Below are 27,710 nucleotides of genomic sequence, written 5' to 3'. Positions count from 1 at the left end.
TGTATTGAAGATGGTAAATTCTGCCATACCTTGCCACTTTATTCTTTTAAGCAAATAGAAGAAATATGCCCCCTTAAATTACAAGTAAACGTTCTTAGAATTACATTAGTTTCAACTTTCAACTTTGGTATAAAAACTCGCAATAGTCCCTTTGTTGAAGACAATCTGACTCCACACTGGGACAACATATAAATCTCTTCAAGGCTTAAAAAGGCCAGAAGCTTAGGCAAATTTGGGAACTGGAACCCCTTCGGAAGGTGATAGTGTTACTGAACGCAGGAGCTCCAATGAGAAAACAAGCCCCAAGAAATGGGATAGAATAGTGTTGGCTGAGGCCTGCAAAAGATAGAAGAATGAGGGGGTAGATATAAAAAGAATTATTGCACTTAACATCTATCTAAATTCTCCATACTCAATTATCTAGGCATTATTGCAATAATTAATCATGGGCACAATCAGAAATTCACCTGTTCTATCAGGACTCAACTCTGGACATTGGAAATCGATGTAAAGCCGTTAATACCCCCCAGGTTTGCCTAGCACTTCATATGGAAGGTAATATGCAAGCATATTTGGAAATTCAAAATGCGCCACTATTTTGGTTGTGTTTGGTACCATTGTCACTTCTACTTGCAACATTTTGGGTTGTTCAATACAAATTTTTGAGAAGTTAGCTTGTCACATCACACCAGATAACCACTTCCTTAAAAATATAGGCATTGGTTTGGATGTTGGCATTTATACTAACACCAAATTTGATGGTACCAAATGTTGTATTGATAACTCAAAGCATTTGTCGTAGAAAAAATACATTCTCATTATCTCATAAAATTTGTATTGGCCAACCTAAAATATTGCAAGTGGTTATGGTACCAAACACAACCTTAGATAATTGCTTGTCATGTCCCTCCATTTTGAGACTATTATTATCTTCATACAACATTGATGTGTTGCTAAACAGATTGAGGTCCTTAAATATATAATGCATAATGTGTTGAAGATGAACAAAGAAACTTCAAGAAAATAAACAATGGGTAAAGCTGATATACAGACTTGCAAGTTGGATATAGAAATTAGGAAGTGTACCTGGACTAAGAATACATCCAAGGCTAGCACAGGACTATAACCAGGAGAGATACCCTGGTAGTAGGGATTTGCTGAGGAAGTAAGAGCCTTGGCAACCAATAATCCAACTGTAGCTTGCATGCCTAGAATAGCAGCACCCAATCCCAAAAGGTTTACCACTATGCCATTCCTTAAACTCTTCACCACTTCAGCTCGTGGAGGAGCCTGCAAAATCATATGCAAGACATGTATGGGAATTTATTTTCATTCGGTAGACACTAGATATTCGTATATTTTTGTGAAGTGATATCACCTCAGACACAACATCTCTTTCTTCTCCCTTCCCTTTATAAATTATGCTCATTTAACCACATAATATTCAGAAACTTGGTATGTCTTGTAAGGCCAATATGACGTATTGGTTAAAATTTCTTGAGACTGTCATCTTGAGGAATAAAGTTCACTAACTACAAGCCTAATTGAAGCTTATGAGCATCCCAACCATTTTTGACAAAGCAAAAGTTCATGACCTTGGCATCTCAATTTTTCCTCTATTTCAATTCTAAACACTTTTTAAGAGTTTGTGGACTTCAAAGGCATGAATGCAACCGTATATCCATCTTTCATCTATGATACCTGGATAACCGTTACATGGACACTTTTAGATGTACTTTATTGCATTAACACTTTAAAATATATAAAATGGCATTGATTTAAACAAATTGTACTATAATAATCTGTAAATGTTGGAAATTTAATTAATTTGGCAAAACATAAGTGTTGAGAAATGACATTTAGCACCCAAAAAAACTATATCTAATATGGGATACCTGTACGGTATTATTCAGGATTTTATGAAATGGAGAGTGATTATCCCCATTTCTCTATCTATGTCCATGTGGGTATCTGTATCTTGCATTATAATCTTTCATTTGATAAAAACACAAAAAAGGAGATGACGAAGACAACAAGGATACTACAAGCTTACTCTATTCCCCAACACAAAGAAACAGAAAAGAGAAAAGCAAAGAAAAGAAACACACATGCACAAAAAAGGTAAAAAAGTATAAAAAAAGGATGATGAGGAAAATTATTTTACTTCTATTTGTTGGTGTCCACAATGCAACCAAAGGCAACTGTTATCAGGTGTTGCTTGAGTTCCACTCAATTTTCATTAGCAATTTTACCATCGTTCTTAATCCAATCAATAAGAACCAGAACAGTGTCATCATACTGCCTAAGGAATTAACTAAGGGATCTTTTCATAACAGCTGAAATGGCTGAACTGAATGGTTCATTACTTCGTCTTCTAGTGACTAAGTTAACGAGGGTCTGAGCTCCTTAATTGCTGAAGCTGAAGTTATATTGATTACTAAATTCTCAAATATTCTATTATTCAATTATCTTAACCACTAAAAGAAAAGGCTGTAGGTCATTCAGTTCGGCCACTTCAGCCACTATCAAACAGCCCCTAGGAGAGCTTGCAGTTTTGAAAGGATGAAGGAGCAAATCATTTTAATCTCACCCTACCCTTTGGCATCTAACAGCCACTAAGGTTGTAATGGGATAAGTTTCAGGATTTGCGTTTTTAAAGCCCAAAAGCTCAAATCCCCAATTCTAGGCTTTGTGCTTCAGGGCTTAAAAGTTTTTTGGCTTTAGATGGTTATGTTTTCAAAAGCAATTACTACCAAATGCTCTAAAAACTTTATGGCTCATATTTGTTTCCCACAGCCCAAAGCTCAAAAGCAAAAGTGTTATGGGCCCGGGCGTAGGATCTCGTCACGGGTCGGTCCACGGGGAGAACCTCTAGCTTCCCCTTGCGCCTCCCTTTGCGTGCAGACCCTATTGTGGCAACCTAATGGGTGATTTGTCCAAGAGATCACCCGAACTCTCCTTACTCTTCCTTTGACTGAAAAAACTGAATGCCTTTATTACCAATTCACAGCTCCTTAAATAGGAGATTACAAGAGGTGACTCCTTATTGAATTCGACTAGGCTAAGATAATCCAAATCAAACTCCTACTTCTAATAGGTAAACAAACTTCTACTAAGAACAGAACTTAACTCCTATTTCTAATAGATAAAGTAAGAATAGATGGGATAAGGTAAGAGCTGGCAAGATAAGTTGTCACGTGGGCCCCTCCTCATTGCTGCTGCCGGCGGTGGTATGTCCTTCCCACGAATGCATCCATAACATCACAACCCTCCTAGGCAACGAGCTTGTCCCCCAAGCTCGAGATCTGGATAGGCGTTGTGAAGATCAGACCAAGGAATCCAGGTGGCCTCAGCTGATGGCAATTCGTCCCACTCCACTAGGACTTCTAAGGTACCCCGATTGACGCAGGACCGAACAAGAGCCCGAGGTCGGAGAATGGGTCTGCCCTCCTTTAAGGGTGGTAGGGGAGGTACCTTATCAGGAGGAGTCCCTATAAATGGCTTGAGTAAGGACACGTGGAAGGTATCATGGAGTCTGCTGTGTTCTGGTAGCTCGAGTTGATATGCAACCTTCCCGATCTATCGTAAAATCTTGAAGGGCCCGTAGAATTTGGGAGCCAGTTTAGGGAAAGCTCTACGTCTGAGGGAATGTTGCCGATAGGGTTGGAGCTTCAGCCATACGAACTGTCCAGGTTCAAAGGTTACTTCTCTGTGGCGCTGATCGTAGGCATTCTTCATCGTGCCTGAGCCTGCTGTAAGCGTAGGGAGAATTCGGCTAGGAGGGCATCGCGGTCCTGTAGGCTTCGATCCACTTCTTCCAACCGTGTTGAACCGGGTTCGTAAGACAATAGATGGGGAGGGTCCCGACCATAAACAACCCGGAAGGGAGTCATGCCAAGAGAGGAGTGATAAGACGTGTTGTAACAGTATTCGGCCCACGAGAGGTACTCCACCCAACGCCGTGGCTGGTCTCCCACAAAACAGCGGAGGTACATCTCCATTGTTCGATTTACCACCTCCGTTTGGCCGTCAGTCTGCGGATGGTAGGCGGAGGAGAAGGCTAGGGCTGTTCCCTACAGTCGAAATAGCTCCTTCCAGAAGGTGCTAGTAAAAATCGGATCCCTGTCATTGACGACGGATTCTGGTAGCCCATGCAATCGGAAAATATGGATGAAGAAGGCGTGGGCAACTGAAACCACGCTATATGGTGGGCCCTCAATGAAGTCCATGGAAATATCGGCCCAGATCTGAGTTGGGAGTGAAAGTGGTGGGAGAAGGCCTACTAGGTGCAAGTTTTCCCGCTTTTGTTGTTGGCACATAGAGCAATTCTGAATGAAGTCCCGCACCGAAGCCCTCATACCCTGCCAGTGGAAATCAGCGTGGATGCGGTGCAATGTTTTCTGGATACCTTCATGCGTGGAGTTGTGTATGCTGGAGATGACGAAGGGAATTAAGGGACAGTCGGCTGAGAGATATATCCGTCCCTTGTATAGTGCCAACCCATCGTGCATGGACCAGTTTGGGTTGGTTGTTCCGGACTGTATTTTCTGGACAAGATCGTTCCACTCCGGTGATTGCGGCAGTGTGTTCCGGATGTCTTCCAACAAGGTGGCTCGGGGTTGGGAGATCGCGTGGAGGAGCATATTGTCTTCTTCTCAGCGAGACAAGGCATCTGTTGCACGGTTCAAGGTTCCCACCTTGTAGTCCACCCGAAAATCGAAACCAAGTAATTTGTTGACCCAATGTTGTTGCGGCAAAGTGGTAAGCCGTTGTTCCAACAAATATTTGAGGTTGTAGTGATCCATCTTGACGACGAAGGACCTTCCCCATAAGTATGGCCTCCAGTGCTGCACTGCCTTAGTTAGCCCAATAAGTTCACGTTCGTAGGCAGGTAATTTAAGGTGGCGGTAAGCCAGTTTGCGGCTGAAGAAGGCAACTGGATGTCCTTGCTGCTGTAGTATGGCATCGATGCCGGTGCCGGATGCATCGCATTCAACTGTGAACTCGAGCTCAAAGTTTGGCAACTGTAGAACCGGCGTGGAGGAGAGGGCTTCTCTTAAACTCGCAAAGGCTGCATCGGCTGTATCATCCCAATGGAAGGCATTTTTGTTGAGCAGATTGGTTAGCGGAGCCGCCAAAAGTCTGTAATTTTGTACAAACTTGCAGTAGTAACCCATCAACCCTAGGAACCCACGGAGAGCCTTGGCGGATTGCGGTCTGGGCCATTCCTTGATCGCCTGAACCTTGGAGTCATCCACAGTGACCCCTTGCCCACTGATCACATGTCCTAAGTAAAGGACCCGACGTTCCCCAAAGGAGCATTTGGATCGCTTAAGGAAGAGTTGGTGTTGTCGCAGGAGTTCAAAAACGATCCGAAGATGCTGCACATGTTCTACCCACGACTTGCTATAGACTAGGATGTCGTCAAAGAATACCAAGACAAATCTGCGGAGGTGGGAGTGAAATACCTCGTTCATTAGGGACTGGAACGTGGAAGGAGCGTTGCTGAGGCCAAATGGCATAACTAGGAATTCAAAATGGTCATGATGTGTTCTGAATGTCGTTTTCTCTATATCTTTGGGAGTCATCCGAACCTAGAAGTAACCCGACCGGAGGTCTAATTTTGAGAAGTATTGGGCGCCATGGAGTTCGTCCAATAGCTCATCTACGATGGGGATAGGAAATTTATCCTTGACCGTCCGGCTTTTAAGCTCTCTGTAGTCCACACAAAATCTCCAAGTCCCATCTTGCTTGGGTACCAACAGAATCGGAGAGGAGAAGGGGGAGTGGTTGGGACGGATGATCCCCTGCTGTAACATATCCGCACACTGCCTTTCTATTTCATCCTTTTGTCAGTGTGGGTAGCGATAGGGTCGGACGACGACGGGATCTGATCTGGCTAGCAAAGGGATCCGATGATCGCAGGCTCTAGACGGGGGGAGCCCCTTAGGTTCTTGGAATACTACAAAGAAATCCATGAGAAGCCTCTCCATATCTGTTGTGCACAAGTTCTCACCTTGAAGTGTATGCAACTGCATCTTTGTTCTTATCCTGGTTCCCTGCCATGTAACCGGTTTTCCATCCAAGTGGAATGTCATTGTTAGGGCGTTGAAATCCCATAGGATTGGCCCTAGAGTGATCAACCACTTGACTCCCAGGACAATATCGAATTCATCCAAGGAGAGTACGAATAAATCAGCAAGGAAAGATTCTGATCCGACCTGAACTTTGGTGTCCTTGCAGATTCCGGGGCTGTGAACTCTTTCCCCGTTTGCCACGGCTAGCTGCAATTGCGGCCTAATTTCCATCGGTAATTCTAACTGGCGGGCAGCCTGTTCACTGACAAAGTTGTGGGTGCTTCCAGAGTCTACGAGAATGCGTACTGGTTTCCTTGCTACCAGCGCCCTTAGTTGCATGGTTTGTGAGGTTTTGATCCCCGTGATTGCGTGGAGGGAGATCTCGGGATCTGATGTTGTACGTTCATCCTCGTCCTCTTCGGGTTCGTCTACCAGAAGACAGAATAGCTTCTTGCACTTGTGCCCAGAGGAGTATAGATCATCGCAATTGAAGCACTGCCCTCTTGCGTGTCGTTTTGCCATCTCGGCTCGGGACAATTGTCTAATGGGGGGTGTTGTCCTGCTACTCCCTATACTTGATGCCAATCTAGAAGGGCTACCAGTAGGCCTCTGTTCCCTACTGGCGGTTGAAGAAGGAGACACTCCTGCTATCTTCGAAAGCGCCCAGGTCGTTGCTAGCCGACCTATACTGAGGGTTCCGTGGGTGAGCTGCAGTTTCCGTTCGAAGGCGCGTGTGAGGTTCATCGTTGTGACCAGGTTGGGAGGGTGTTGCATCTCCACGTCCACCCTTAGGGGTTCTGCTAACCCCGCGGTGAACATATCTACCTGCTGATCTGGGCGTACCGAGGCTACCCTAGCGAGAAGAGTTTGGAACTACCGTTGGTATTCTGCCACGGCTCCAGTTTGCTTGAGGTTAATTAACTCGCCCAGCAGGTTGCTTGTCAACGGGGGTCCAAACCTGAGGAGGCAATACGACTTAAATTGCTCCCAACTGAGCCCGGGTTCTTCCTGCTCCAGACGGTAGAACCAGAGTTGTGCCTCTTCCGTTAGGTGGAAGGCGGCCAAACTGACATTGTCTTTGCCATCAGTGCGCTGGTTACGGAAGAATTGTTCGCAATGTTATAACCATCCTAATGGGTCTTCGGTGCCGTTGTAAGACGAAAATTCTAGCCGACTATACTTGGGAATAACTGTGGCTGTCGGGGCGGGGATCTGATGTTCGTTGGACGTCTCTGCCCAGTCCGGTCGGCGACTGTTGGTGGTGGCGGTTCCCTCAAAGTTCCTTTCTTTGTAAGAGAGAAACGTTTCCAACAAGCGTCACAGCTCCCGGACATCGTCTTTGACCTCACGAACCTCTATGTTGGTTTCTGCGAGCCTATGCTCCAGTTCGTGGACCCTGGATGATAGCGGCTCCAGATCTCCCATGACGGTAGGCTCTGATACCAAGATGTTATGGGACCGGGCGTAAGATCTCATCACGGGTCAGTCCACGGGGAGAACCTCTAGCTTCCCTTTGCGCCTCCCTCTGCGTGCAGGCCCTATTGTGGCAACCTAATGGGTGATTTGTCCAAGAGATCACCCTAACTCTCCTCACTCTTCCTTTGACTGAAAAAACTGAATGCCTTTATTTCCAATTCACAGCTCCTTAAATAGGAGATTACAAGAGGTGACTCCTTACTGAATTCGACTAGGCTAGGATAACCCAAATCAAACTCCTACTTCTAATAGGTAAACAAACTTCTACTAAGAATAGAACTTAACTCCTATTTCTAATAGATAAAGTAAGAATAGATGGGATAAGGTAAGAGCTGGCAAGATAAGCTGTCGTGGCAAGATAAGCTGTCACGTGGGTCCCTCCTCATTGCCGCTGCCAGCGGCGGTATGTCCTTCCCACGAATGCATCCATAACAAAAAGCTTGTCCAAATGGAGCCTAATTTTTTGTCACAGACACAATGATAAGCCATCTTTCTCAACAATGACCTTTTCCTTGAAGCTCTCAATTTCTGCAGAAGCAGTAGCACTTTCTATTAATAATATCAGCAATTCTATCATTGTTTACTTTAGTGGAATTCCAATAAAGTCAACAGTGCTCTTTCAGATTGCTGAGGATTTTTTTATTGGTGTTTTCTTGCTAAGGATTCAAATTACGCACACACAAAAAAAAAAAAAAAAAACTGACTAAAATTGATAACTTGTACAAAATTCATAGTGTGATCCAACGAAAGATTCATACTTCTGGAAGACAATGAACCAAAGCTTCCTTGAAAACATCCATGGTAATTGTATAATCAGTTATGTAGCAAAGATCCATGGGTCTAAGTAATTGAGGTTGATCATACATCATAGCATGAAAATTTTCCTACAGGCTACTGCAAACTATAGGCATGGCAATGAAAGTTTATTTATTTACTTATTTATTGCAAAGAAAATTGAATCTTTTATTAAAATAAAAAGAAAAAACAGGAAAGGTGATAAGATATCATTTTTATAATAAATAAAAAAATGAAAATTTTATTAGAGGAGAAAAAACAGCAAGATGACAAGATATTGCACCCAAAAGATCAATGCCCATACCTGACACAACAAAAGCTTTCAATCCTTTAACAACAAACTTCACTCCTCCACACCCTAACCCAATAAATAAATAAATAAACTGTCAAAACCCAATAAAACTACATATAACCCAAGAAAAACCCCTTTAAAATTTTCAATATAAAACCAAAACCGCTGCCCTCCCTTTGAAACTACATAACCCATCATCATTCAAGCCTTATCTCAACTATATGGTGTCGGCTACATGAATCCAGTTTCACCATTCCATTCTGTTTAATGTCATAACCATTGTTAAATTATGGGTGCAGCATACCTTTGCCCATTTGACACTAATGTTAAGGTGTGGTACATTGTTTCTGGATGATGCCCTAGCATGAGCACAAAAAGACAAATCAGGATCCATGATGATAAGAGTTTGGCAAAAGTTTAGTGCCGGTTGCCAACCTTATGCAACCCTCCTTTATCTGGGCTTGGGACCAGTGGTGTAAGACAAGCCCACACTGGTGGAGTTCAAGTTGATAAGAAATTATCGCCCACAAGAAATGAGATCATAACCCCCAAAACCAAATGCCCTCCTTGATAGTTGACATCTCCAAAAACAGACCTTCCCACATCCAGAACTACTGACAAGCAGAAAAAACCCACCACAAAAACCTCCAAGAACCACCTACATCCCAAATCCTATCCACATCCCATCAACCATCCATCCAAAATTCAATCAACTTCCAATACCACCTCTGTCTCAATATCAGAGTTTTTTTTGTGAATAACTGAAAAAACATTCATTAACTAAAATAGAGAAGTACAAAGAGAAGGGAGAGATAAACTCTCTTAACTCCATAGTTTTCAAGGCGCCAAGGCGAGGCTAGTTGACAAGGGGGGCGCATTGTCGCCTAGGCGATGGATTTTTTTAATTAAAAATGACACATCCTAGGGTAGTTCCCTAGGTTCCATAACCAACTTTCTTTAATAACTATCCATAATTTTCATAAGAAAATTCTAAACTTCGTGTTTAAGTCTAGAAAATCAACATATTTATGAGAAGAAAAAGAATAAAGGAAAGAAAATTCAAAAAATATAGGGGCTGAACCCCTATTTTTGATATAGGAAAAGAAGAAAAGAAAAGGTGGAAGAAGAAGAAGAAGAAGAAGAAGAAGTGGAAGAAGAAATGTGTTGATTAGACAAAATTTTAAGTTCTTCCCTTACTTATTTGTTCATAGCAATATTTGTGTTGATTAAACCCTAACAAATAAGAAAATAATAAAGAGAAATTAGTTTATAAACACAAAAAATTAATATTTTTCTTTAATAATGTCTATCTTATAAAATATAATCTCAAAAAAATAACAATACAAAAGTATTTTATTACACAGTATGCAAAACTGCCTGGTGACTGGGCGAGGCGAGCCTCCAAGGGCACCTTGTCGCCTTGACAACTATGTTTAACTCTCCCCAAACAATTTTTTTTTTTTTGGAAAAGGTAAGGTAAATTTATTAGATTAAAAACTTTAAGAGTACAAAACAGGAACATGCCAACAAGGCAAGCCTGAGAACCCCCCCATTACAAGCACCAAATTGACTGATTTCTCAATAACTGAGCTACATTTACATGTTTGAATTCTGGGGTGACTGAAATCTAGGATATCAGTTTACAAACAACCATCTGACATATTTCCTCTGGCCCTCTCACTCTTTGATTAAAAATTCTGTTGTTTTCTCTCAGACCAAATAGCCCAGAGCACTGCTGTCAAGATGGAAGTCCAGACCAGCTTCCCTCTTTTCTTCATATTACTGATCTTCCAGCTACAGAGCATATCCTAAACAGACTTTGGCATGACCCAACATATCCCCACACCTAGGCAGCAAACGGGCAGTGAATGCAGAGATGATAGGTAAACTCAAGATGTGCATCGCAAAGGGCACAAGACTTATCCAGGATCTGCAAGCCTCTTCTTTCTAGATTAGTTCTGGACAGGCATTTATTTAAGGCCATCGTCCAGACAAGGAAATTTACTTTTGATGGACTAACTGAATTCCAAACCTGCTTGGAAGGAAAGCCCCCCACTGCCACTCTACTACTAAGTCTACTGGCCATAGATTTTACGGAGAAACTACCCTCTTTGGACCAGGTCCAATTCCACTGATCATCCTGATTAAAGTCGATGTTTTGAACCTGTAAAGTTTCCAGCAAACTCGTAGCTTCTTGAACTTTCCAATCGAAAAGACCTCTTCTAAACTAGGGAACCCATGTCACCTTGTTGCCATAGACTGTGTATAAACCAGCCACCGAAGCATTCTAATTGGAGGTGCACTGATAGATAAGAGGAAACTCTTCAGCCAAGGGATGATCCAAGTACCAATGATCTTTCCAAAATCTAACCCTGTCCCCTTTACCAACTTTGAGACTGATTCCCCCATCAAACAAGGGGAAGAGCTTAATGATGCTTTTCCATAAAGAGTAGCCCCAGTTAAGAGGAGGATCTCTTGTTCTCCAGTTTCCCCACTCAACCCTGAATTTAAAAGCTATCAGGCTTCTCCACCAGGCTCCCCTTTCAGTGGCAAATCTCTAGATCCATTTACAAAGCATAGCCAAATTAGTCACCTTAAGCCTTCTTAAGCCTAGGCCCCCTTCCTCCCTAGGGAGACAAATTTGATTCCAATTCACAAGGTGGATCTTCTTTTCTTCCTCCCAACCCCTCCACAAGAAATTCTTTTTGGAGATTCTCTATTCCTTTTGCCACTTTTGATGGGATAGGGAAAAGGGAGAGAAAATAAGTAGGAAGGTTGGAGAGAGTACTTTTTAGAAGGGTCACTCTACCTCCAAAGGAAAGGTATTTTGCCTTCAATGAAGACAATTTCTTTTCCAATCTTTCAATTATTGGATCCCAAATGGTTGAAGAAGAGCATTTAGCCCCCAATGAAAGGCCCAAATATTTCACAGGAAGTTGTTCCACCCGACAAGCCATAATATTGCACACTCTCCCAGGTTAGGAACCTGACCCACTGGGATGATTTGGCTTTTATTGAGGTTAACTTTCAAACCTGTCACTACTTCAAACCAGTTGAGAATCCCAAGAAGATTTTCCAGTTGCTCCTGAGAAGCATCAATGAAGCATAAGGTATCAAGTATCATCTGCAAATTGAAGGATATTAACTCCCGCCCCCCTAGGGAGATTGCAAACCCTTCCCACAAGCCCGAGTCAGCTGCCTTCTGACTAAAGAGAGAGAATTTCAGCAATACAAATAAAGAGAAGGGGGGAGAGGGGGTCTCCCTACCTGAGCCCTCTAGAACTCTCAAAGAAACCTGCTGATTGGCCATTTATTAGAATGGAAAATTTGGGAGAGGACACAAACTTTCATCCAGTTTCTCCACTTTTGCCCAAAATTCATTTTTTCCAAAACTCTATCTAAGCATCTCCAATTGACATGATCGTAAGTTTTTTCTATATCCAGCTTATACACCAGACTAGGAATCCCCTCTCTCTTCCTAGAGTCTATCAACTCATTTGCAATTAGAACCGAGTCAATTATTTGCCCACCCGGCACAAAGGCACTTTGATTGTTTGAAATCACACAATCTAACACCCCCCTCATCCTCTTAGCTAAGACCTTGGCCAAAATCTTATAGAAGTTGTTCAGAATGCTTATTGGCCAAAAATCTTTTAAATGACAGCCCCTTCAATCTTGGGAATGAGTGATAAATACATTGTTCAAACTCCTTTGTAGAGAAGCACTTGAATGGAAGGTCTGAAAAGCATTTAGAATATCTTGCTTCACAAAAATCCCAACACTTAACATAAAACATGTTGGAGAACCCATCAGGCCCAGGAGATTTATCATTGTCCAAGTTGCTGATTGCCATCTTAATCTCTTCCTCAAAAAAAGGTTTTTCAAGGAAACATCTTGATCTTCACTCAATCTTTTAAAAGGAAGGTTTATGGGGAAAGGTCTGCATTTCCAATTTTCCTTATAAAGGTTTTTATAGAAAGAAGTTGCAATTGCTTTGGTTTCTGCAACCGATTCACCCACCTTTTCATCCCAAATAAGCTTGCTAATTGTAGAAATTCTGTTTTTTGCATTTGCCAACTTATGGAAATAGTGAGTGTTCCTATCCCCTGCTTTCAGCCATTCTGATTTGGCCCTCTGTATCCACTTCAGTTCCTCCTTGACTACCAATTTGTCAAAAATTGCCTTTGCTTGAATTCTTTTCAATTCTAACTCTTATGAAATTGGGCCTGTTTCCTTAGCTCTGTCAATTTCATCAATTAGGCTAAGACAAGCTCTCTTTTATGTTCCTGAGTTCTAATTATTTTCCATTTTCCAGATTTTCAAGTTTTCCTTAACTGCCCCCAACTTTTTCGCTAAAACAAATGAACTAGACCCTTCCACCTGCACTTCACACCAAAATGATCTTAATAACAACAGGAAGTCAGCCTCTTCAAACCATGCATTCTCGAACTTAAAAAGAGTTTCGATTCTGTTCCTACTACCACAGATCAGCTGGATTGGAGCGTGGTCTGAGACGGGTCTCGGAAGTATCACTTGCTTGAAATCAGGGAAGAGCTCATCCCAGTTTTCAGAAACCAGAAATCTATCTAGCCTGACAAGAGTTGGATTATCCTAATTATTTGTCCAAGTAAAACTTCCTCCCACTAGAGGTAGGTCAATGAGTTCAAGATGTTACAACACAGACCAAAACAATTGTTATCTTCCCACCCCTTGTTTGTCTAGTGCATCAGCAACATAGTTGGCATCTCTTTTCACCCCATTCGAGTTCACTTCCATTTCCTGTGTTAACCATTTAAACCTTCTTTTTTCATTAATGTATTCCCGCCAACCCAGATCCTCTTCCTTTTGCAGCCAGCTGATGACCAACTTTGAATCCCCTTTAATTATTAGTTTTCTAATATTCATCTCCTTCACTTTTTGAGCCCCTTCCAAAGCAGCTAAAATTCCAGCCCTCAAAGAGTCTCCCACACCAACCAGTCCTGAAAAAAGGCCAATAATTCTGCCATCCTCATTTCTGAAAACTCCTCCAATTCCTGTAGGGCCCCAGATTCTCTTCACAGCTGCCATCAAAGTTTAGCTTAATAAAACCATTGGTAGGAGAAGACTAGCTTGGCCTTGTTACAACCTTTTTTGGGGGATAATTAACAGAACTTGTTACAACCTTATTAGGAGCAGAATCAGCTACTACCTTCCAACTTCTCAACAAATCTACAACAGAAATATCCTCAAATAATTTTAAGGTTTCCACCCAATGGACCACTCTAACCGTGATTACTTCAATCAGAGCATCCCTACTCTCTTTTTCTGCAAAGATTCTTTGATTTCTCTCTTTCCATATTGTCCAACACACAGCAGCCCTGATCCACCTCCATAAAGTTCGACCCCTCTTTTTCTGCAAGCTGACAAAGAAGGGGTCAAATAGGCTTTGTATATTTGATAGGGGTTCCACCTACACCCAAACAAGGAAAGAAACCAAACCCAAATTGAAGATACTAAGGGGTAGGAGATTAATAAGTGATGGCAGGACTCACCCTTAGCCTTGCACAGAATACATCAATGAGGGAATAAGCATCACTTAGGTCTCTTTCTTTGGGGAAGGTCAGAGGTGTTAATCCTTTCCAAAAACACTTCCCAGCAGAAACCACCAATCCTAGGCAGAATTGGCTTACTCCAACCTCTTTATCACCCAAATGGATTTAAGGACAAGAAAAAGGATGAACGGGTAAAGATACCCGATGGGGAAAGGGTCTAAATCCGATTGTCTCTCTTTGAAGGATCCAAGAAAACCCTCTCCAAACCTTGGAACAAAGTTAAGGCACTATCTAATTCAGGGTCACGCAATCCTCACCCCTTCGGTTAGAAAGGAACCACAACTCTGTCTCAATATCAGAGTTATCACCAGCAAAACCCTCAACGCTTCAGACTCTTTCCCTAATGTATCTTCCCCATTCATTTTGGACTGACTTTTTGGAAATCCGAGTTCAAACCCATCTCCACCTTACCCAACCCTTTTTGTACCTGATCATATGACCACTCCTTCCAATATTCTTGTGATTTCTGATTTTGACTTTCAACCCCTTCCTCTTATAAGTTCTCTTAAATCTATTAGACGAACATGCTCTAAGGAGACCATCTTTCAAATGATGAAAAGCTTTAATTACATGAACTACATGACCATTATTTGCTCCTTTAGGTCTTTTTGATCTCACCGAAATTTTGTTGCATTTTCCAGCCTCTTCAACGATAGTCCAAGGGTGATGCAACCTTTCTAGCCCTTGTCCCAAAGAACATTGATGTCAATCATCCAAAGGACTTTAGACCAATAAGTTTAGTAACTAGCATCTACGAGATCATAGCCAAGTTTCTCTCATTGAGAATAAAATTAGGGTTCATTTGGTTCACAGTCGGAATCAAAATCGGAATCAGAATCAGAAAGGTCTATTCCCCTCATCTGTTTGGATCAGAATCAAAATTGGTTGGAATGGATTCTCATTCCCAGGGGAGGGGAAGGAATGGTCATTCCCTCAAATGGAGGAATGTCATTCCACCAGGAATGGGAATGGAATCCCAATTACGCCCAACCAAACAGTTGGACCATTCCGATTCTGATTTCAAGTCTGGACCCCTATTCCCACAAACCAGACAGACCCTTAGTTCTTCCAGCCATAATTAGTCAAAATCAAGGGGCTTTCATTCAGTGGAGACAAATAGTTGATCAAATTCTCATTGCTAATGAATGTGTAGAGGAATTGAAGAGACCAAGGAGGAAAGGCCTTGTGTGTAAGTTGAATCTAGAGAAAGCATATGACTTGGTGGATTGGGCCTTCCTTATCGAGGTAATGAAATGTAGTGGTTTTGGGAAGAGAAGGTGTAATTGGATCTTTGGTTGTATTAACTCTTGTCACTATTCTATTTTGATTAACGGGATTGTTAGAGACTTTTTTCCAAGATGTCGAAGATTGAATCAAGGAGATCCTCTTTCACCTTTTCTATTCACCCTATAGCTCATGTGTTTAGTAGAATGATCTCAAAGGATGACAGGCATAATAAAATTAAAGGGTGGAAGATTGGAGGTCCCAATTACTCACCTCCATTTTCAGATGATATTATAATTTTCCGCAAGGGAGGAGAGCAAGTTTTGGTGAGGAAGTTTGAGCTTGATTCTAACCTGAAAGTTAATCTTGAGAAGAATTGTATAGTGGGGCTTAATTTGGAGGAAGGGGAATTAAATACCATAGCAAATATTTTGGAGTGTTCCATTGCTAGTTGGCCTTTGACCTTCTTAGGACTTCCCTTAGAAGCAAACCCTAAAGAGAGTAGGTTCTAGAACCCAATTGTTGAGAAGTGTGCAAAGAGATTGGCAGCTTGGAAGAGGAATTATATATCCTTAGGAGGAAGGATTACTTTGATCAAATCCATATGCATGCTAATTTGCCGGTCTTTAGGATCCCTCAAAAGGAGGCAAACAAATTGAGAAGGTGATGAAAGACTCTTTATGAGAGCCGGATGTTGGAAAAAAAGATCATTTGGTTAAATGGAAGGTTGTTTATAGAAGCATCCAAGAGGGAGGGTTGGGTATTGGGAGTGTTGACAAAAAGAACATGGCTCTATTAGGAAAATGGCTATGGAGGTGGCCGTTGGAAAAAGAAAGACTGTGGCATGAAGTAGTAGGCAGCATACATGGTAGGTTGGGAAATGGTTGGGGTGCAAGTTTATCTAATCGGACTACTTTAGCTTCACCATGGAAATCTATTCGTGGCATTCTACCTCATCTACTCCATTTTGTCATGTATGATGTTTGCTCAAGGGCTTCTATTAAATTTTGGGAGGATACTTGGGTTGGCTCTTGCCTATTAAAGGATCTCTTTCTTTCCTTATACTTGGTTTCCTTGTACAAAAATGAGTGTCAAAATTCATTGTTCCTCCCTTATTCCCTGTGGGTCACAATTGGGACTTTGGTTTTCATAGAGGTCTAAGAGACGATAGACTAATGGCCTGTCTGGATCTCCTACAAATTCTTCAAAATGTATGTCCAGACCCCAATAACCTCTTATCAAAAGAAGAAATGGCCACTGATCAAATAAGTGGAGTGTGGGGGAATCCAGTCCCTCCGAAGCTAAAGCTTTTGCTTTGCTGGTTGCATTGGACAGTATTCTAACAATAGAACATTTGAAGAGCAGAGGTTTCAGCATGGCTAGATACTGCTACTTATGTAAGTCGGAGGAGGGAACTGCTTTTCATTTGTTCATCTCATGCGAAGTGGAAAATTTCATATGAAAGTTTTACTCTTTCCTCTTTGGAGTCCCCATATTCCAGCCCTCCTCAACAGCAGAGATATTTTCTTCTTGGCCAAGGTTCAGAGGAAGAACCGAAGCAAGAAAGATAAAATTATCTGGAGCTGCACCCCCTTTGCAATGTGTTTGACATTATGGTGCGAAAGGAACAGAAGGCTTTTCAAGGATAAAGATAAGAGTTTTGATGTGGTTGTGGCTTCGGTTGGAAAGCACGTCACAAGCTGGGTCCTATCTCTTCAAGAATTTGAGCAAATTAATACTTCAGACTTCATAGAAAACTTCTGGGATCTTCTTGAGATTCAAGCTTGTAATGCGAATCTTTTTAATTTGGACCAAGTATATTGGAGTGTCACCTTGACACCTAATCAGATTGTACTCTCTTTTTATTTTTAATAAAATTTTTCTTTTCTCTTCAAAAAAAATCACCTTCAGTTTTAATAAAATTTGAAGTTATTTATCAAAAAAATACAATAGTTGCAAAGCTCTTCTGACCCAAGTCCATTGCCAACTTACCAACGATCACTTAAGCAAAAGTCTCTAGGTCACAAGTCCCTGCATCAACAATCAAACCTTCAATTCCATTGGTATTCATCTCTACCACCATCCAAACCACTACAGACATCCTTGGTCCCAGAAAAGCCAAGCCCAATTTCGTTTTCAAGAGCAATCCCCAACTAAGGAGTATCCTTCCTTGAATCCTGAAAAGTTATCTTTCTTCCTTCTTTTCTTCTAGCCTTTTCTCTATAATAGGAGGTTAGGCCCCCTCAAATTGGCCTCGTGTGTTATGCAGTAACCTAACAGAGTCTCTCAATGCAATCTGTGACTGTCATTCCTCCATCATCTATGGCTACAACCAGCTATATTCCTCCACCATTTACATCTTCATTGAACTAATGAAGAGAAAAAACTGCTAGAGATGTAGGATGTGATTCCTTCTCTAGATTATCATCTGTCACTGATCCATTTTCAAAGCATCACCATCCACCTATACCTTCTCCTCAGTTTCTTGAATAAAGCTGGTGACCACCTACATCCATCTTTCATGCTCTGCCTTTCCCTTTTCAAAACCCTACCCTATTTTGATTCTTAAAAAGAATTCCTTTTTAATCCCTCAAAGCCTTAACTTTAAACCATCACCTTGGTTACTCAGTCCATTAGAATCTCTTCGCGTGGTGATTTGCCCTTAGGTTTTGTTTCTTCAAACTCATGGGCAATTACCATACTTTCTTCTCATGTTTCTTATGTCCGTTTGGACAGGTTACTAATGTATTTTTATCATCCCCTTTGGTTTTCTGTCAAAATGAGGTTGTTTCCCATCTTTGATTTTTTAATGAAATTATTGATTGTGAAGGTGTGAAGCTAACAAGATTTGAAGGACTGTATCCTGTATAGGGCTACGGTGTGGCTAAAATCTTTGGAGTTATTTCAGCAGTTTTCTTTTAATGACCTGTAGAGGTATTGGGCAGAAGTGGCAAGCAGTTCCTCATTGAAGACAAAGATGCACATGAGCTAGGTACCCCCACCTGAAGGCTTCCTGAAATTAAATTTTGATGGGAGTAGACTGGGCAACCCAGGCCCTTCTCGGATGGGAGGGGTTATAAGTAATGGAAGTGGTTCTGTGGCTCTTCCTTTTTCAGGTCCTTTAGGTGAGGGGGATTCCACGAGGGCAGAACTATTAGCTGCACTACAACAGGTACAGTTTGCTGTACAGATAGGAGTGGAGCAGCTACTAATAGAAGGTGAATCTAAGGTGGTTGTGGGGGGTGGTTACAGAATCCAGAGGCTGTAATTTGGTGATTCAGAAATGAACTTAAAAGATTCAAATGCTTGACGAGAAACTTGTATGTTAGAATACAATGGGTAGGGAGATCTGCTAATGCTATGGCTGACTGTTTAGCCAAGCAAGGGGCAACGAGGGAACATTTGTATTGGGCTCAGCTGTAATCTTTTTTTTTGTGTGTTTTTTTAGTATTTGAAAGGTTGGAGAGGTCGCAACTCATGCCTCTCCAAGTGTCTTCTGTAAACTTGTGATTGATGAACAAAAAGGGAAAAAAAACAATCATACTTTCCTCATCAAAATAAATAAATAAATAAATAAGAAGGCCATACTTTCTAGCCAACATTTCACCAGTAACCTCTGTATTTACTACCTGTTGCTGATTGCAGTCCATCATTCCCAACTGATATTCCATTTCCAATGCCTTAAACTTCATTATCAATGTCGAGATATTGATTTTTCCCATGTTTTCTACTGTAGTGAATTTTCAACTCCTTTGATGTGGAGGGGGATAGAACCATTGCTTTTTCACTTCCATTCCTTGTTTCCACTTCCAACCCCAGAATTGTAACATAGGATAAAAGAATCAATAAAATTGAAGTTAAGATTTGGATACCCAACCTTCCAAAGGATTAAAAAAAGTCAAAATCCAGGAGAGTAGAAGTCCATGGGAAAAGATGACGAACCTACTATCCCATTATTGCAATATAAGATATCAACAAAAGTGAGATTTCGATATGATATTGGACCCAAATTTAATTTCCCCTCATCAATCAATAAAAAAAATACCAGGTAAAGAAGTAGCTCAAGACAAACTCTAGGGCCATTTTTGAAAGCATTCTAAAATTTTATAGAATCGGATGCTAAAATCCAATCCCATAAAATTTGGATTACTAGCATAGCATGCTAATCATTCTGACAAAATCCACCACCCAAAACCCCATAGTTCGTTTGCAGCTAGATTTCAGAATCGAGTTGAATTATAGAATTTATCATAGTATCTGCAAGTAGAATGCAAACAGTCCCCTTTAGTATCATGTTGGCTAAAGGAGATGCACCCTATTGGCTTTACTGTGTGCATCGCCTGCCATAATGGGCATGAACCAATCAAGGACCAAAAGTGTAAGAAGAGCAATGTCATACAAAAGCTGATAAAGAATTTCCTTTAATAGAATGTTCACTTTCAACCCTTTGGAGAAAGTTTATTTGTGGTGAAATGGGGATAGTTCAGGCAAATTCATAGTTAGATCCTTTTTACAGCATTCTGGAAGGGGTTGATGGTACTCCAATTCCCTGGAGTAGGATCTGGAAGGTTAAAATCTCATCAAAGGTGACATTCTTCATTTGGACAGCCATTAAGTGGAAAATTCTCGCAATTGATAATCTCAGAGTTAGAGGTTTGGTTATTACAAATTGTTGTTTTCTGTGTGGCTAGAAAGTGGAGTCAGTGCAGCATTTGTTACTTCATTGTAGCTACACACAGAGGGTGTGGTCTCACTTTCTGAAGCTATTTGGACTTTGGTGTTTCATGGGTATGTCACCTGACTTGTGATAGGTGGAAAGGAGCATTGCAAGATGGGTATCAATATCCAACAGATTTGCTGGTTTTAACTTTTTTCATTTTGTCGCTAATTGTAATTGGGATGAAATTATCTGGGACAGCTCCTTAGTTTGTAATTGCTTATCTTCTACAAGTCATTGATAGCAAAGGACATGTAGCAGAGGATCCAATAAGCAACGCGGGATTCACCTACATGATACACATTACCTCTGAGCTACAGAGCCAATACAAATCACATGGGCAAGCACCTGAGACCGTTATGAGACTGTTGAAGATTTTGTTAGGCACAACCATTCTCCCATCATGACAATCACTTGCAATCATATCTTTCTGTTATTTGCTTTCCATCGTAATGTTCCAAGGCAACCCTCTCTCTATATATATTTTGAATCACCTAGTCACCTACGTAATAGATCATCAATCATTTCTATCCTTTATTTTTACTTTGTGCCTTCTCTATGAGTAGGTTTTGAATCCCTCTTTGAGCAGTGCTTCAATATTACACCTCGAGGGAACCCTCCTCTCTTCTCAGAGAAGAGGATTGTATCAAACGGTATCAAATCTGTTCAGTCCAAGGGAAGGGATGAGCAAGTTAGAGGAGAGTTTGAGCAAGGTGGAGAAATTGTAGGAGAAGACTCTTTCCCATCTCAACAAGATTCTGGAGAGACTCAACCTGTTTTTCCCACCGGAGGATCACTTCCGGTAAATCTCCCATCCTAAGGGAGCATTGAATGGGGCAGAAGATTTAAAAATAGCGCCGAGTCTAGTAGCCTCTACCGGTGAAGCAGTAGCTAGGGTTCAGAAGGGCAGTGTGAAGACCTTCACCCCCCAAGCCAAGACCCACTAGTCTTCCAACCCCAGTCTACTAATCATCGCATCTACATCTATTCTGATGTCTCAACCCCAGTCATCGCTCCCCTCCCTAAAGACAGAAAGAAACCTATTCGAACAGACCTCATCATAACTTAATCCATTCACCATGCCCCTCTTCCTCATCTCCACCTATTTGCAATCCCCTTTTATCATCTGTAACAGTGTTTTGCACTCTCAACTCTCAAGCAGCCCTTAAGTCTAGGTCCCAATCCTCCTCTTGGATCTTGGAATCGAGTAGCCATTGCCTCCACATCAGACCACCCATCCCCTGCTTTTAGCATCAAATGTCAGGTTGCCTTTGGGCATAACCCAAAACCCTCAAAACCCATGTATAGAACCCCCTCCCCTGTCAACATTGCTTACCTTGTTACAAAAAAGATCTCTGCTACTTTGAGTGGTTGAGATAGCCGTGGTATGCCACTTGCTCAAACAGCCCTTCGCCGTCCTCTCTACTACAGGCATCGGAAGGAGTTGCAGCACATTCCCAATAGAGCATGCAAGTCTCCTGCTATCTACCCTATCAGATGCCTTGTTGAAGACCTAAAGCCAGAAGTTCGAGTTGGCATCAAGAAGGAGGAAGCCTTTCTCTTCCCAGTCAAGAGAAGAGGTATGTATCATTGGCTGAGATCCACCAGCTTCCTAACCGTTTCATCAATACAATCGATAACAACCAGAAGGTCTTCCTTAGAGAACACATTGGCCATGATTCAAAGACGTTATAAGGGCAGGGTGTTGTTTTGGGTAATTTCTGGCCCTCAAAATTACAGATTATTGAAGCATATCTAAAAACATTACAGATTATTGAAGCAAACCAGGCACCTAAAGCGAGGGAGAGGCTAAGCAAACAATCTTGTTGTTGAGGTTCCATTAATTGTCATCTGTAACTGTTCATCTCCTCGCCCAGTCAAAAAAAACATTCCTGAACTGCTTTGTCCATCTCCCCTAAGATCTCTATCACTGGAAAATCCTAACATTTGGCAAGAAAGACTTGATTGCTGGGTCATGGCTTTCTTTGTTGCTTGAGATGCTATCATTTATTCATACTGATCAAAAAAAAATGCTATCATTTGTTCATTTTGAAAAGCCTCAAAACCCAAATCTCAGAGTCCCATGTTTTTTTATGGCTTCCACATCACTATTGAAAACATCCACTCTGAGATGTACAGCCTCTTGTTGGAATCATACATCAAGAGCGTGGCCAAGAACCACCTGTTTTGCAAGTTGAGACTACCAGCTTCTGCCCAATATTCTGGTTGAAGAAATATGGAGTGATGCCACGCTTAACTTTCTCACATGAGTTGATCTCAAGAGACAAGGAACTACATTGCAGGTTTGCATGTATATTGTACAAGCTGTCAAGGCAAAAAGGGAGTGAGAAGCAAATCAATGGAATCATGTGCAATGCTTTTCCATGTGCTTTGCTGAGAATGAACTGTGGTCTGATGAACCAATAATATCAAGTTCATGGCCAATCATTTGCTTGACACCTTGGGATATGGAAAATTTTACAAAGTTCAGAACGTGTTTGATTGGGTGGAGCTGATCATAGGTGGTGTGGAAACAAGTGTTTGTCACAGATTTGATGGCCCTTGCTTGAGAGAAGGCAGTGGTCACAATGAGAACAGCTCCATTGGTGCAAGAAGGAACAAATTTCTAGATTATGGCCTGAAACTTGACTCCCAAATGCTTTCTCTGTTTCAATTCAAACAGAGAGATGAGTTGAGTTTTGAAGACATTGACCTAGGCACAAATGTTGGCTTGATTTGCAAGGATTATTGGCCGTTGGAAGACAAGTGGTATTTTGGTTGTATTGTTGACTGCAATTCAAAGACCAAGCAGCATTTGGTCAAACATCCTGATGGCATCAATGGCTTTGGTTATGGTGAGATGGTTGTATTAGCTACCAGTTGGAAAGATTGTCAGGAGCTTGAACAGGGAAATACTATATGGGCAAGACATACAGCCCATTAAATGTGTTCAACCATTGTTGGGAATGGATCACATCTTGATGGATATAAATATTTGAAGCCATTTCCTGGAGAGAGAGATCTGTTCCTGTGCAATGTTCTGGAGCCCATGATTTTGCAAGGATCAGTATACCCCAGATCATTTCATTACTTGAAGGCCTTCTTCCTTCTTACCTTCTCAAGTGCAAACAAACACCAGAAGGCATCAAAACATGCCACTCACATAAACTGACAGCAGGATACTACAGGGTGTTCGGCATTTTAAGAAGGTGGTGTCATCATGCATAGGCTTGACTTGCAACTCAAGGTTGGAAATTCCGTCTTCCATGTTTCTTGGGTAAGTCAAAAATTTGGGACCAACCACTTAACCCAACCTGCCTCACCACCCTTTTGCCTAATGGACTTCTTCTTCCCTACCCAAAAGCCATCTTGGATTGTAGAAATGAGAAGTGCAGCAGCCCAACATATTACCAAGCTTTTATTCAATAGGAAGGGATGACAGCTATGGAAGCCATCTAGGAGCATTGGGAGGACCTCCACTATGAATTTCCCCATGTCAGCCTTGAGAACAAGGCTGTGGCTAACGGGGCATGAATGTTAAGAGCTGTTGATAGCAAAGAACATGTGGCAGAAGATCCAATAAGCAACATGGGATTCACCTGCATGATACATATGGCCTCTAAGCTACAGAGCCTATTCAAATCACATGGGCAAGCACCTGAGACTGTTGAAGATTTGTTAGGAGCAACCATTCTCCCATCATGGCAATCATTTGCAATCATATCTTTCTGTTGTAATGGTCCGAAGGGACCCTCTATATATATTTCGAATCACCTAGTCACCTACCTAATAGATCATTTATTATTTCTATCCTTTACTTTTACTTTGTGCCTTCTCCGTGAGTAGGTTTTGAACCCCTCTTTGAGCGGTGCTTCAGCATTACAGATCAAGGGAACCCTCCTCTCTTCTCAGAGGAGAAGAGGATTGTATCAATATCCTTGTTTTTGAATCTTTGATGGTGATCTTAGTGTTTCCCTAGAGGCTAGAACTGTGATGAGGAAACTTCTCCCTCGCACTTCTGCTTCTCCGTTAATGCATATTATATTGATCTTTACCTTTCTAAATTAAAAAAAAAAAAAATCTCAGCTTGCACCCAACAGGGAGCAAGGCTTGCCACTGCAGAATCCAATGTGCAGTCATTCCAACCAAAGAATCAAATCAAATGCATATTCAGATTGAATTGCATCCTAATTAACTCTGTTGCAAAATATTCTTGGCATAAATTTACAATACATTCTGATGAAAGTGCTACCCTTTTCTCTTCTATATTGAACTGAATCTCATAACAACAATGTGAGAGATAAGGAGTGCACCGATTCCATTAACAATTTGTTGGGACCTTACACAGAATCTGGTCGTACCTTTGCGGGCTCGTTGGCAGTTCTCCGAAGCCTGTCGGAAAGACGGATATAACCAAACGACCAAAAGACCGAAATGAATGCAGCAGCGATACCTCCAGCAGTAGCATAGAATGTAGCTGGTGATGAGATCTTCCCAGTAATAACCACCGAGAATGATAGAATCACAGCAGCCACCACAGTGCAAACCAGCTGACCCCAAAACCCTAAACCACCCAACCTCTTGAAATACCTCGAAGTGTTCTCTAGTCTCTTGACCACCTAAACGTTAAAACCACAATCTAAGTATTCGAAAATTAAAGAAGAGATACACATGATAAAGCTAAAGCTAATGCATTTCAAAATAACAAACAGGTGAAATCGCATTCGGGTGATTTGGCTTTAGATCCTCAATTGAAAAGATGAAAAAGAGGAGAAGGGAAAGAGTAACCTGAGCGAGTTTGGCCTTTTCGGATTCGTCGGTTGGGGAAGGGAAGGAGGGGGACAAAGGACCGGAAGCGGAGGCGAAGGCAGTGGTGTCTCCCTTGGCGAAAAAAATATAAAAGGAAGGAGAATTGGTTCGCGTCTCAAGGGAACGGAGAGGAGATAAGGGAAGGTCGGAGGTGCGACGGAAGGGGAGCGTCCGGTGACGGAGACGAGTGGAGTAAGAAGGATGTAAGGATCCGGCCAAAAGGGCTGCTGCCGCTCCTCCGTGAGAACGAGCTGCTACGGGTAGCAGTACCGTCTGCATTATGAAGGCGGGTCCGGCGGGAATATGTGCGTGAGGAAGCAGAGGAGAGATGCAGGTTAAGCTGGGGGTTGAGTCCCGAATTCGTTCCTAGTTTCTACCAACTACAAGTGTAAAAAGGGATGTGGATTATTGTAATTGTGTACAGTCATGAAGCCGCTGACTCACTCAATGAAAATCTTCGTGGATCGTGGTTACTGGCCATTTATTACCACGTTGTCACGGTAAGACATAAGTTTTGTTTACGGCGGGCTTAACGTTAAGGGACAGCATCATTTTTGCTTATAAAATTTTTGGGAGAAGTGATGTTATTTTGGGGCAGACTTCAAAAAGCTTAACGTACTCTTTGAGGAGGGATGATTGACCTCCTTGGGTGCCTGACCTTGGCACTCTTAAACCAACTTCCCTTATGGGGCAACTCTGATTAATGGCTAGCATGGCTACCGGGGTTCCTCATGGGCACACACTTGCCTATGGGGATAGTATATGGACTGGCACTGTGCCACCGTCATGGTAGGGAGGCTCTACACGTGGGTCTGGCCTAAGCACGTCCCTACACCTCACCAGCCTCGTGTTTGAGCTGATTGAGCTATCTTGTTGCCCATAGCGCATGGGTGTGTTCCGGCCCAGAGGTTGCCTAACATCATCGGCACATCAGGTGCCTACACCATCGGCATGCAAGAGTCCCTCTCATTGGCACCTAGTCACCTCTCATCATGGTTGTCCCCCTTTAGCACGTAAGAAGCACCTCCCATTGACTGGCCAAAGCCAGCAGAGAGCCCCAACCATGCGTACTGAGGTCATGATCCAATGCTACTGAACTTGGTGGAGCCATCACATCGAGCAACTCCTAGCCCTAAGCACACATCAGGCTTGTCTTGCCCTACCTTGGCCTAGACGCCACGTGGGTTCCTTTTGCTGTAGATCTACCCTCGTGACAGTTGGTATCAAAGCAAAAGCATACAGAGCCAATTGAAGCAGTAATCTCGACAAGCAACACATCGTGGGGTGCGGTCCCTCGACACTTCCACTAGGGTACAAGCAAGCGAGCATACACATCAGGCTTGGCAAGAGGCCATTCATCGTGTCTCCATTTCAATGACCCCGAAGCAGCGCTCATGCGGGGGCAGACGCATGGGCCATCTCATGGAAGGCATATTGTGGCAATTTGAGTGGGGGAGTGCCATGCTTCCTCACAGACATCAGTTGCTGTTCATTTTTGTGAGGTGTGGGCGGTGCGCCTACATCTTGGTTTCATGACGGATGAGCCATTGTTTCGTAGCTTTGTCTGAGGCACAACTAAGGCAGGGACAGCAGTCCGAAATTGGTTGGTGTCGACGATTGGTCAAGAAATATCATTGAAGTGGCAGTTTTGCATCAAATAGGTCATCAATTGAAGCCACAATATTGGAATGTTAGGAAAGTGAGTACACTAGTCGTTGGAGCATCGCGGCCCTACACCAGTAACGCATCAGGAGGACATGCTCAGCTCACATAGGTGGAACATTCGCAACAACCATCACACATCACAAAGCGAGTGCATGTTCGGCAACATTATGGGTAAAAGTTGCCACACTCGCACTCACATTGCAGTCAGATCTCCTTGAGGCAGAACACATTGGGGCCCCCTTGGAGCAAAGAGGTAGCCTGAACCGACGAGGTGAAGTGTAGTTTTGAGGACCAACAGAGCATAAGCCATGATTAGGTTTGAGTAACCCACACACAGCGAGGTGAAGTCCGCATGCCAGCATGGTGAAAGGATACCTAGCACACACGCCAACATCAGGAGTAGACCTATCACATCGTGTTCGGTAGCACCACCGAAAAGCTACCATGAAAACGGTCGGGCCTTGAGGTAAAGAGATACATGGGGCAGACCTCCGCGAAGCATACACATCCAACTTTGAGGCCCTTCTCACACGCATCTCAATGGCATAGACATTGCATGGTTTGAGTAACATCAACACAGGGGGTAAAGTTCAGGCAGGTCGGCATGGTGAAATGGTTCTGTCCCCATCAATGGACACCAACATAGGCGAGACCTGAGCTAACCAGATGCACCCACAACTGGATCACACGTGGATGAGGCAAGACACAGACGCCCATTCACAGAAGGAGCCATTGTCGAGGATGGTAATGGTTTGAGAGGGGGAGCCTGTCACAGTCTGACATAGGCTTAGCCTTGCCTACGCTTGGCAGGCTTACGTTAAGGGACACCATCGTCATTTTTGCTTGTAAGATTTTTGGGAGAAGTGATGTTATCTTCAAGCAGACCTTCAAAAGCTTAACGTACTCTTTGAGGGGTGGTTGACTTCCTTGGGTGCCTGACCTTGGCACTCTTAGACCAATTTCCCATGCGGGGCGGCTCAAATTAATGGCTAGCATGGCTACCAGGGTTCCTCATGGGCGTACACTTGCTTATGGGGACAATGCATGGACCAGCACTGCACCAC

At 42.5% G+C, this 27,710-nt stretch overlaps 1 protein-coding gene across 1 annotated transcript; it reads right to left on the bottom strand.

The window, feature by feature from the left end:
- Positions 1-4: 4 nt before the first annotated feature.
- LOC148877278 (protein TIC 21, chloroplastic-like) lies at positions 5-25,437 on the bottom strand. The gene is made up of 4 exons (XM_088984184.1): positions 24,961-25,437; positions 24,534-24,791; positions 1,087-1,290; positions 5-336 (listed from the first exon to the last, which is right to left on the bottom strand). Exons 1-4 carry the CDS (start codon positions 25,258-25,260, stop codon positions 223-225), a joined length of 876 nt encoding a protein of 291 aa, XP_088840310.1. The 5' UTR covers positions 25,261-25,437; the 3' UTR covers positions 5-222.
- Positions 25,438-27,710: the final 2,273 nt, after the last annotated feature.

This window comes from Nelumbo lutea, chromosome 1 (assembly GCF_056320005.1).
Source record: "Nelumbo lutea isolate HS-2025 chromosome 1, American lotus-T2T, whole genome shotgun sequence".
In the NCBI taxonomy this organism is placed as follows: domain Eukaryota; kingdom Viridiplantae; phylum Streptophyta; class Magnoliopsida; order Proteales; family Nelumbonaceae; genus Nelumbo; species Nelumbo lutea.
The sequence above is the reverse complement of the archived record's forward strand: the minus strand, read 5'-3'. Positions and strand labels throughout refer to the sequence as shown.